At 40.3% G+C, this 12,390-nt stretch overlaps 1 protein-coding gene across 9 annotated transcripts in view; it reads right to left on the bottom strand.

Moving 5' to 3' along the window:
• Nucleotides 1-12,390, bottom strand: part of ULK4 (unc-51 like kinase 4) — a 653,086-nt gene that overhangs the window by 476,198 nt on the left and 164,498 nt on the right. For all 9 annotated transcript variants that reach the window (XM_004754228.3, XM_013057115.2, XM_013057114.2 and 6 more), the window contains one exon: nucleotides 8,843-8,970. In XM_004754228.3, coding sequence (XP_004754285.1) covers nucleotides 8,843-8,970 — 128 coding nt within the window. The remainder of the gene's footprint in view (nucleotides 1-8,842; nucleotides 8,971-12,390) is intronic.

The following is a 12,390-nucleotide window of genomic DNA, read 5'->3' as shown; positions in this document are numbered from 1 at the left end:
TAACCAAAACTTCACAAAGACAAAATTAATAATCTGAATGGCCCTGCAATGAATTAAAAAATTGGATTTGGGTAAAATACTCCAAAAAAAATAAATAAATAAATCTCCAGGACCAGATGAAGCCATTGGAGCAATCTACCAAACATTTAAAGAAAACTAAACACCAATTTTTATACAATCTCTTCCAGAAAGCAGAAAAGGAAGGAACATATGCCCACTTATTTTATGAGGCCAGTTTTATACTCAAACCAGAGAAAGAAAGGGAAAAAGGGACAAGAGGGAGGAAAGGATGTCCCCCCCCCACACTCCTACCCCCAGAAAGAGGGTAGATTTATTTTCAAATCAGGATAATGAAGATAATGTCTCCTTCTATGGGTAAAAGTTGGGCAGGCTTGCCAGCACCCCTCTTAAAATGGGGGTTTCCTAATCACAGCCCTCCTTAGCAATGACACAAACCCCCTCACCGTCAATATCTTCCACCTGGGCCGGCTTGCACATCGTGTCTCCCACCATGGGACCTGGGAGTCGAGGAGAACCAATTCAAACATAACCTTCATGCTGTCCACTGTGCCCTGGGTAATAAAGTCCTGTCCCTGACCAAGGAGTCTGAGTCTTCTGCCTGCATCTATTAAAACCAGCAGGTTCGCTCATTAGCTTATAAGCAGGATGAAACTTTTCAGTTCTAAAAACTATTTATTGCTAAGTAGTTATTGCAAAGTAATATAAAGAGGCCACAGTTTACCCATAATTATTAGGTTTATCTTCCCATACATATATGTATATACAATAGTTTCAAGCCAGAAGTACAATTATTAACACCAACAACAAGAACAAAATATACCTGTAAGTTTCTTAACATGGTTTTCTGGTCCCTAAAATATATCCCAATAGAAATATACTGCCAAGTACTGTGATTTTAAAAACATGTTTATATCTCTTCTCTGGGGAGTTATACCACAAAGTTGATACCAGGTTACTTTTTCCATTTTTACACACTACTTTATTTTTACTGTTTTTATTTCTTTTTACTTTTAATCATGCACATTTATGTGGTTTTTACATCTAAGTCATAAACCATTTACATTCAGAGAAGTAGAGCTTTCTTCCCTGCCCCTACTCCCTATTTTCCTTTCCCTATAAATTATTTTTTGTTAACTTTTCATTCATCTTTCCATTCTCTTTTTGAAAATATTAGTAAATGCATGTATCTTTCCTGTTTTCACCCCCTTTCTTATACAAAAGTTAGTATACCATAAATACTATTCTGCACCTTGATTGTTTTCAGGATAACAACATACCTTGGAGACCACTCATGGTTGTGTATCAAGATCCTCCTGGTCTCTTTCCACAGCTGCCTAGTCCTCCATTATGGGGACTGTGGTTTGGCAGAATTCTAAAGATGTGCCTCTCCCAAGATTCCCACCCCTCTGACATCAAACACTAATCTAGGCACTGCAGGGAAGAATTTGAAGAAGCCATTAAAGTCTCAGTTCAGGGGCTCCTGGGTGGTTCAGTGGGTTAAAGCCTCTGCCTTTGGCTCAGGTCACGATCCCAGGGTCCTGGGATCCAGCCCCACATCGGGCTTTCTGCTCAGCAGGGAGCCTGCTCCCCCAACCCCCCGCCTGCTTCTCTGCCTACTGGTGACCTGTCTGTCAAATAAATAAATAAAATCTTTTTTAAAAATTAATTAATTTTTAAAAATTAAGTCCCAGTTCAATTAAGCTAAAAATATGTAGATTATCTGCAGGACCCTAACCCAATCAGGTGAAACCTGTAAAAAGCAGTCTTCTGTGGCTGGAAGCAGAAGAGGGAGGTCAAGGACATTTGAGGAGGGTGGAGGGGATTTAAGGACTAAGTAGCCCCCTGCTGGCCACCAGGATGAAAGCAAAGGGCTCCACTGTACACTGAGGATGTAGAAGGTCAGTCTCCAGAAGCTTGAGAGCTATCCCCAGCCAAAGGCCAGCAAGGAAACGGGGACTTCAGTCCTACAGCTGCAGGAAATAAATTCCACCAACAATTACTCAGCTTAGAAGAAGACCTAACAATTAGTTAAGCCTCAGATGAAGACTGCAGTACAAGCCAACACCTTCCCTTCAAGTCTATGAGATGTGAGCAGAGGGTCCCGCTACACAGCACCCAGACTCGCAACCCCAGGGCTGTTAGATTAATAATGTGCATTGTCTGAAACCATGGAGTTTGTGGTAATTTGTTACAGTGGGAATACAAAACTCATACAAGGTTGCCTACAGTTCTAGAGCCAGTCTCCTGCTGATGCGTCTTTTGCCATAACAAGCAATGCCTAGTGGATGTGTCATTCACTTCTTTGCTAATAATAGATCTTCGGATGCTATCACCTAGAAGTTAAATGACTGGGCGAAAAGGATAAAAATATGTGATTTTTCTAGATATTGTCAAATTCCTCTTCATGGTAACTATATTTTACATCCCCACCAGCAAAGTATGAGAAGGCTGGTTTCAAAGAAGGCATACAAATAGCCAACAGACACATGAAAAAGTGCTCCACATCACTTGTCATCAGGGAAATACAAATCAAAACCACAATGAGATACCACCTTGTTTCAGTTAGAATGGATCAAATTAACAAGACAGGGAACAATGAATATTGGTGAGGATGTGGAGAAATTGGAGCCCTCTTACAGTTGGTGGGAATGCAAGCTGGTGCAGCCACTCTGGAAAACAGCAGGGAGGTTCTCCAAGAAGTTAAAAATAGAGCCACCTACCGCCCAGCAACTGCACTTCTGGGTATTTACCCCAAAGATACAAATGTAATGAAAAGAAGGGGCACTTGCACCCCAATGTTCACAACAGCAATGTCCACCATAGCCAACCTGTGGAAGGAGCCGAGATGCCTTTCAACAGATGAATGAATAAAGAAGATGTGGTTCATATATACAATGGAGTATTACTCAGCCATCGGAAAGGGTAAATACCCATCATTTACATTAACATGGATGGAACTGGAGGGGATTATGCTAAGTGAAATAAATCAATCAGAGAAAGACAATTATCATGTGGCTCCACTCATATGTGGAACATAAGGAATAGTGCAGAGGACCACAGGGGAAGTGAGGGAAAACAGAGTAAGAAGAAATTAGAGAGGGAGACACACCATTACAAACTCTTGACTCTGTGAAACAAACTGAAGGTTATAGAAGAGAGGAGGGTGGGAGGGTTGGGTTAACTGGGTGATGGATATTAAGGAGGGCTTGTGATCTGATGAACACTGGATATTATATACAACTAATAAATCTGTGAACACTACATCAAAAACTAATGTTATACTATGTATTGGCTAACTGAATTTAAATTTTAAAAAAAGAAACCTAAGCTTACATCGAAAACAAAGGAGAAAGCTTGTTTCCCCATAGCCTCACAAAGAGAATACATTTTCGGACCCCGCCAGTGCACTGAGTGAGAACCACTGTCTGCTGATTTCCCTTAGAATGAGGAAGAGCAAAGTGCATTCCTCTTATGAGGAAGCTTTCACATTGACTTGGTAGGCTTAAAGGCTCTCCTCATTCATTTCTCCAAGAGATGTCTGTTTATAAGTTTCGTCTCTGTTTCTGCTGTGTCCCTTTTATCTGTTGGAGAGTTTTGGCTTCTGTAACCCACGTTAGAGGCTTCCCTTAAATACCTGGTAATCCTTGAGGTCCATTTATATTTTTAAATGATGCACTGGAGTGTTGTTGGGAGGTGTCTGTGCAAGAGCAGGGTCTAGGGCTGATGGACTCCACTCCAAGAATATTCAGCAAGGTGTCACTAGCTGCAGAAGGGGACATCCAAATGGCAGCCCCTATAGGACTGCCATTTGGTCAGCTTCCCAGAGATGAATCTCCAGATTCTGGCCAATAGTACATTAGCCAGGCTGCCAACAGCCTGCAAGTGCAGTAGAAAAGGGGGTGGAAGGCCTCACCATTCACAGTAAGCAGACTTGCGAACCATCCTCAGATTTCTCAGAAGGCAACTCCCTCATCTCCCTCATATCTATGGGTGAGAACACCTGAACTGGCAATATTTCCAGTTCACACTATCCAGAATGCATTTCAAGTCCCCTGCTGCACCAGAAGAGGCAGAGTCTCCTGGAGGTTTCCGCTGGAGGAAGAGCGGTGGGGATCAACCCTCCATGCAGATTCCCCAACAATGTTGCCTTGAGTCTCCCCTACCCCTCACTACCACCATCAAACATAGCAGGCACCCCTAATTCCCAACCTCTCCAGAGTTCTGTCACGCAGTCATCAGGTCTTCTCATGGCTTTCCCCACACAGACCAAAAGGGATCTCGCCAATCCCCATTCTGCTAAACAAGCAAGAATTCATCTGTCAGCTTTCCAGCTTCCAGAATCCAAAGATGAGGTGACAGTGCTCATCGGCTTTCGCCATCCTTCCTTTTACCTTTGTAGTTTTGTGACTTTCTCATTCCTTTACTTGCAGCTCTGGACAGTATCAGAAGAAAGTACATTTGAGCAGAAGATGACTGACTGCCAACATTTCTTCAGTTAGAAATCCTCCATCGGTTCCTTTCTTCCCACTGGCATTCAGGGTGTGTGAGGTCTCCTGGTACTTCACTCCATCTTTCCTATTGTTTTCACATGAAATGCCCAGGTCTCTGTCATCCACTTGGTGTGGTTCAGTGTGTTCTATCATGGGGCCTTTCAAAGCCCTAACACCATCCCCAGCAGAAGCCATGCTCTTTTAGTTCCTCTGCTGGATTTCAAAAAACAGCCAGTCCACAGAGTTTTCATTACTTGTTTGTTAAAATTCTGTCAAGTCCATTCGTTCTGCCCTGGTGAGAGCTGCCTGTCCTTCATTTTCCTCCTCCTTCAAGTACCATGTCTCTGTCAATGGACTATGACACATTAACAAATGTGCTTACTCACGACTTCATCTACTCAGCACCTGACCAGGACAGGCTGTGGCAAAGCAGCAGGTGGTGAGAGGGAGCTGTTTTCTTCAAGTATAAGGAAATGAGGTTGTCTGCCTGCAGCCTCACCAACTGGGGCAGATTGGCCTCCACTGAGTCTTGCTCCTGATCTCCTGGGCACAGGCATGCTAGTCCCAACAACAACACATAGAAGGTATCTGCATTTTGGACCCTCCCAAAGCCCAAGAATTGCTATTCGCCAAGGTGTAGAGGATAGTGAGTCAACTCTGCCACCAGCACAGGAAGAACGGAACCTGTCCTCACCTCTCCAGCAAGGCTAAGCCTCACCTTCCAAGCTCCTCTACACACACCTGGCTCACAGTGGTGCTCCAGAGAGTCGGCAGGGTGGAAGTCGGGGCCAGGGTATGCACAGACCACCATCTTCCCACCACTGCTAAAGTCTCTAATATTCATTCAGACACACAGAAATCATAGCAATTTCCTGAGGATACCAAAGAGATCATGCCCAGGCGCTGATGGTCTGAATGCTTTAGGTCTTTCCAGTTAAAGGGTTTTTGTGGTTGGGGTTGAGAGGGGGGTCTGAGACAGGATGATCAGAGTGGCTCTCAGAAGAAGAAACCCCTACACTGACCAGAAACCTGAATGACCTGAGGAATCCAGCCATGAAGACATCTGGGGGAAGAGCATAATGGGCATAAGGAACAGAACCTGGGAAAGGTCCTGAAGTGAGTCTGGTAGGCTTACTATGTTTGAAAAGCAGTAAGAAAAACTATATGGCTGGAATGGAGCAAAAGCCAAGAAGAGTCATAGGAGACACGGGCTGAGAGGTGGGCAGGGACTAGGTGAAGCAGGGAAGAAGAGACCAAGGCTATCTTTTCAGCATGATAGGATGTTGTTAGAAGAGTCTGAGCAGGGAAGAAACAAAAGCCAATTCACACTGTGTAAGAGATTCTCTATTTGCTACATGGAGACCAGACTATGAGTCTAAGAAATGATGTAAGAACATCTGTTAAGAAACTATACTATTTTTCCTGGTGAAAATGATGGTAGACACAGAGTAGAGTGGTGAGGGGCCTTTACAAATAGATAACAACTTCTGCTTCTGGGACAAAGGACGGGATGCATGCTTCCATTTGAAACAATTATAAAACATGCAGTCACCAGGACAGTATGGTACTGGCATAAAAACAGACACATAGATCAATGGAATAGAATAGAGAGCCCAGAAATAGACCCTCAACTCTATGGTCAACTAATCTTTGAAAAAGCAGGAAAGAATATCCAATGGAAAAAAGACAGTGTCTTCAATAAATGGAATTGGGAAAATTGGACAACCACATGCAGAAGAATGAAACTGGACCATTTCCTTAGACAACACACAAAAATAAATTCAGAATGGAGTAACGACCTAAATATGACACAGATATCCATCAAAATCCTAGAGAACACAAGCAGTAACCGCTCTGACCTCGCCCACAGCAACTTCTTGCTAGATGTGTCTCGAAAGGCAAGAGAAACAAAAGTAAAAATGAACTACTGGAACTTTATCAGGATAAAAAGCTTTTGCACAGCAAATGAAACAGTCAACAAAACCAAAAGACAACTGACAGAATGGGAGAAGATTATTTGCAAATGACATATCAGATAAAGGGCTAGTATCCAGAATCTATAAAGAACTAACCAAACTCAACACCCAAAGAACAAATAATCCAATCCAGAAATGGGCAGAAGACATGAACATTTCTCCAAAGAAAACATTCAAATGTCTAATAGACACATGAAAAAAGGTTCCATATCAGTCAGCATCGGGGAAATACAAATAAAACCACATTGAGATACCACCTCACACCAGTCAGAATGACTAAAATTAACAAACCAGGAAACAACAGGTGTAGACAAGGATGCAGAGAGAGGGGAACTCTCCTACAGTGTTGGTGGGAATGCAAGCTGGTGCAGCCACTCTGGAAAACAGTATGGAGGTTCCTCACAAAGTTAAAAGTAGAGCTAGCCTATGACCCAGAAACTGTACTAGTAGGTATTATCCAAAGAATAAAAACATAGTGATTTGAAGGGGCACCTGCACCCCAATGTTTATAGCAGCAATGTCCACAATAGTGAAAATATGGAAAGAACCCAGAGGTCCACTGGCACATGAATGGACAAAGAAGATGTGGTAAATATATACAATGGAATATTACCCAGTCATCAAAAAAGAATGAAATCTTGCCATTTGCAACAACGTGGATGGAGCCAGAGGGTATTATGCCAAGAGAAATCAGAGAAAGACAAATACCATATGATCTCACTCATACATGGAATTTAAGAAACAAAACAGATGAACATAGGAAAAGGGAAGGGAAAAATAAGATTAAAACAGACATGGAGGCAAAACATGAGACTCTTAACTAGGAAATAAACTGAGGGTTGCTATAGGGGAGGCGGGTGAGGGCATGGGGTAACTGGGTGATGGGCATTAAGGAGAGCATGTGACGGAATGAACACTGGGTGTTACATGCAACTGATGAATCACTGAATTCTACCCCTGAAACTAATAATAAAGTCTATATTCACTAAATTGAATTTAAATGAGAAGTTTTTAAAAACACAAGTAAAAGTTAGACAAAATATGTGAAACATCAGTTTTTAAGACATGGGTTGTAAAACAAAGCTGGATAATGATCTCTGAGACATGGAAAGAAAGGAGGCTCTGTAGGAGCTTCAATATACCCTGCACTTAGTTCTGATTAACCTGCAACATAAGGGCATGCTAAAAGGCAAATATCAAGGAAAAATCTAATAGAATCCTATACATGCCTTCCAACCAATGAATATGCTCAATTAAAATCACATACTCATAAACTAATATTGGCATGTGACACTATTTATCTGTAAGAAAAGACATTTTCAAAGACAAGATGCACAAAATTAAGCTAGCAATCAGCACTTACACATTTACAACTGATTTGATGAGGAAGACACTAATTTTGATCCCTAATTACGCAAAATGTTCTCTCTCCCTCAGAAAAAGAATTCTGTTCTTCTCATTTCTAAACCCGCATTATAAAAAAAAAGTACTCATTTATTAGTATATTTTTACTATGTCAACTCAAAAATCTGTAGATATTTGTTTTCTCTCTTGTTATAAAAGTACATTCATCAATAAAAAAAATTGTGGAAATTTGTTTTTTCTCATTACATAAATATAAATAGCCACGATTTTGCCTCTTAACCCATAAATCCTAAAATATTTACTCTCTATTTACAGGAAAAAGGCTTTTCAACCTCTAATCTAGATCAATCTAGCAATTCTAGGGTCTCCTCAGTGTTCTACAATGAGTAACAAGCTAGATCAAGAAATAGATATTCAACCATATATTTAAGGTTCCTCTGGGTTATAATTTCACATGCATCAGACAGTCTAGATGCTAATCAGGAAGGATCACAACACAAAGGGAATCTGGGGTGTGTCAGAACAGCTTCTCCTTTCAGAGGAAGAGGGTGGAACCCAGGGAGAGTGAGATCTGCCCAGCCCAGGTCCAGTCCAGAAATATCTCCCTGCTCTGCCTCTTCCTCTACTCTTGAGTAGACTGTTCCGCTGGGCTTCCAGCTGCTCATTCCAGAATCTTACAAAGGTGAATGACCAAACCACCAGTCAAAAATGCCTCCCAAAGATGCAAACCAGAACCAACTTTAACACCCTGCCGTGAACTGTCCTCACATCTAGGAACTGTGGCTCTTTCCCACCACCCTGCTTCAGCTCTAGAAGACTTCTCTCGGTCATCTATATTTCCTAGACAAGGCTATATGTGAAAAATTAAACCCTTGGAAAAGTCTAGGGGGAAAACATTTCAATATTAAGTACACAGAGGCCACAAAATACTATAATAAAACAGGTCCCATATTGATGTTATTGATGAAACCTTATCAGAGAAAATCATACCTTGCTTGGCAGCCGAGCAGCAGCATCTCGCGGTTATGAATCAAAATATATAAAAGAATGAGGAAGGCTTTTGCCCTAATGGAAGTTGAGGGGCTGTCGAGTAAACGAATAATTGTAGAGACAAAATCCTGTGGAAGACATTAAAACATTTTTTGAGAAAACATAAAATGAACAGAGCAGTCAACTATCAGGGTCAGTAGTGTACAATAACTAAACATACAGCAAAAAAAAAAAAAAAAAAAAAAAAAAATCAGCTACTATTTTTGCATTCTTAATTTGTCCTGGACTCTATACTAAAATTTTAGTATGTAGTATCTCGTTCAAACCTGAAAACTAGACATAACAAGTTGACGCTATTATCCCTACTTTTTTGAAAAATTTAATCATCAATTTGAGAGATAGGGCACACATGATTGTGGGGGAGGAGGAGTGGTAGAGGGAGAGAGAGAAGCAGACTCCCTGTTGAGCAGGGTGTCTGATGTGGGGCTCACTGCGGGCTCCTTCCCAGGACCACAGGGTGATGACCTTAGCTGAAGGCAGACTCAACCTTCTGAGCCACCCAGTAGTCTCAGTGTTATCCCTATTTTATAGAGGAAAATGAATCTTGAAAAGTTAAGCAATCCAAAAAGTTGAACTGAAATCAAGGCCAGTGGGACAACAAAACCTGCCTCTTAACCACTCAACCACCCAAGAGAAGTGTGGCAATAAACAACCTGAAAAACTGGAAGTCACGACTGTATGTACATGTGAACATCTGCACAAACTTGCATCTACAGAAAACGTATCTCTAGTCTACACATTTAAGGTCCTACAGATATACAAATACCCAAAAGAAAAACCTATATTCCTATAACAGAGAGGAATGAGTACTCACTAACATTAACATTATTTTCCCTTCTAACAGATAGCCCATCGTTTCAGGTGTCTATTGATATGAAAAAGGAAATGCAGACACATACACATATGCACACAGAGTTAACGAATATAAGCAGGGAGGAAGATAGAACTTTATTGTTAGCAAGATGGCTACACAGAGAACGAGGGGAAGTTCCCAACAGTCCTGAAGAGAAGCAAACACTGAACAGTGACACTGTTATATCCAAGGCAAATGGAAGCAGTTCAATATTTTGGCCATGCCATGGTCCTTTTACACTGGGTGATATGTTTCCAAGCAGGAAGAATTTACATAGACAGGCATATGCTTTTATTTAAGGATGGAGATATACTTATGTATCTATACCTATGCATGAGTCTCACCTAGATCCTGAATGAAATAATCAAGCTAATTCATCTCCTAGGGTCAAAAAATGAATCAACACTAAAAATCTTTGAGTAATAAATGTTTCTACCTTTCCAGCATGTAGACGGTAGAAAGCTCATTTCTCTACAGTAAATTTCAGTTCTAATTTAAACCCTGGGCCCAAGGACTACAATTACAAATATGTTTTCCACACTACCACCACCTGCCACACATACAAACACATACCCAAAACCACTCAAAGCTCTACTAGCCTTAGACTGAAAAACTGTTCTGATTATAGGAGACTAAAAAGTCATGATAACTGACAGCAATTCAAGATCTGGCAACTTTGTTTCACATAATAGAATGTTACTGGGACAATTACAAAATCTGAATAAGGCCTGTAGATGAGGTAATAATGTTAAATAAATGTTAACTTCTTTTTAAATCCATGGTTTGTTTTTAGGGAATATTCAGTGAACTAATTACAAGTAAAGGAAAGTCAAAAACAAAACAAAACAAAAATAAAAACAAAAAATAAAAAACAAAGGAGCATCAAGAAACAAAACAAAAACAAATAAAGGAGCATCAGGTCTGCAACCTCTTCTCATATTGGCCACACACATGCATACATATACAGTAAAAGAAAAATTATAAATCAAACATGGTAAAATGCTAGCATTTGCTAAATGTGGATAAAGGGTATATTGCAAAACTCTAACCTGTACATCCAACACTAAACTCAGAATCTACCCTAAACATGACACTCGCCCTCTGAGGATAATTCAAGACCAAACTTAAACACCTGAGCATCTTCCTTTCTCCTCCTTTCTCTCATGTCCAATTGATCCGCAGTTACTGTGAGAGTGATACCCCCACTAACACTGCCTTATACTTCAGTGCACCATTATATGTTTCCTGATTACTGTAACTTCACTTTCTTCCAACTATTTTACAAGTCATAGCCACAGTGATCTTCTCCAACAGCAAGTATGATTATGTTATTCACCTATAAAATATTCTCCATAGTTGCTGCAACCCTTGAGATGAACCCTTATCACAGCATACAATGATCTGGCATTTTATTACCTTTCCAAAATCACTTACCATACCACCACTCTTCTATATAACCCTCAACACTCACCCTGGGGAAATTAACCAAGAAAACAGAGAATAGTGAAAGAGATAAAGGGAATCCCAAGATGATTGCAGGTGATAGCTATAACCAGGCACAAAGGGCAGCCTAACCATATTGGAGTTGGTCAGAAGACTCCAGGAAAGATCTATTTAAGGAGAAAAAAATTGGACAGAATACCGGATGCATTGGAATGCAATCTAAAAGCAGAAAGTGGGGCGCCTGGGTGGCTCAGTGGGTTAAGCCGCTGCCTTTGGCTCAGGTCATGATCTCGGGGTCCTGGGATCGAGTCCCGCATTGGGCTCTCTGCTCGGCAGGGAGCCTGCTTCCTCCTCTCTCTCTCTGCCTGCCTCTCTGCCTGCTTGTGATCTCTGTCTGTCAAATAAATAAATAAAATCTTTTTAAAAATAAATAAATAAATAAAAGCAGAAAGTAATGTAATAGAAGCCTGTTGAATGTTGAACTAACCAAAATTTATAGACTGAGTGCATATTTGTGATAGTGTCATACCTGAAAGTGCATTCCAAACAAATCTAAGATTTAAAATATAAACAAAAGAGAATGAAAATATCTAGAAGAGGCCATAAGAGATAAATATATCAGATATATATATATATATATGTGTGTGTATTTATGCACACACATACTTACACAAGCATTTATTGGCATGAGAAAGATCCAAGATAGTTAATGGTACAAGAAAAAAAAAAATAGAGACAACATACCTTAGGAATAGAAATGCAAAAATCCTCAACAAATATATGCAGGTTGAATGCAACAATACATAAAATGTATAAATAAAAAGATTACAATCAAGTAGAGGTTATCTCAGAAATCCAAGACTGATTCAATATTTGAGTATCAATCAGTGTAATTCAGCAGATTAAATAAGAACCACATGATCACTATGGTGAGTGTTATGAAGTGTATAAACCTGGTGATTCACAGACCTGTACCCCTGGGGATAATAATACATTATATGCTAATTTTTTTAAAAAGAGCCACATGGTCAAATCAATAGATAATGAAAAAGCATTTGACAAAATTCAACATCCATTCATAAAAACCCACCAAACAAGGAATAGAAGGGAACTTCCTTAATCTGCGAAAGAGTATTAGAGAAAAATTATAGCTAACATCATAGTTAGAGGGTTAACACTTGATGCTTCCCCA

Source organism: Mustela putorius, unplaced genomic scaffold (genome assembly GCF_011764305.1).
Source record: "Mustela putorius furo isolate JIRA1106 unplaced genomic scaffold, ASM1176430v1.1 tig00003834_pilon_pilon_pilon, whole genome shotgun sequence".
NCBI classification, from domain to species: Eukaryota; Metazoa; Chordata; class Mammalia; order Carnivora; family Mustelidae; genus Mustela; species Mustela putorius.
The sequence above is the reverse complement of the archived record's forward strand: the minus strand, read 5'-3'. Positions and strand labels throughout refer to the sequence as shown.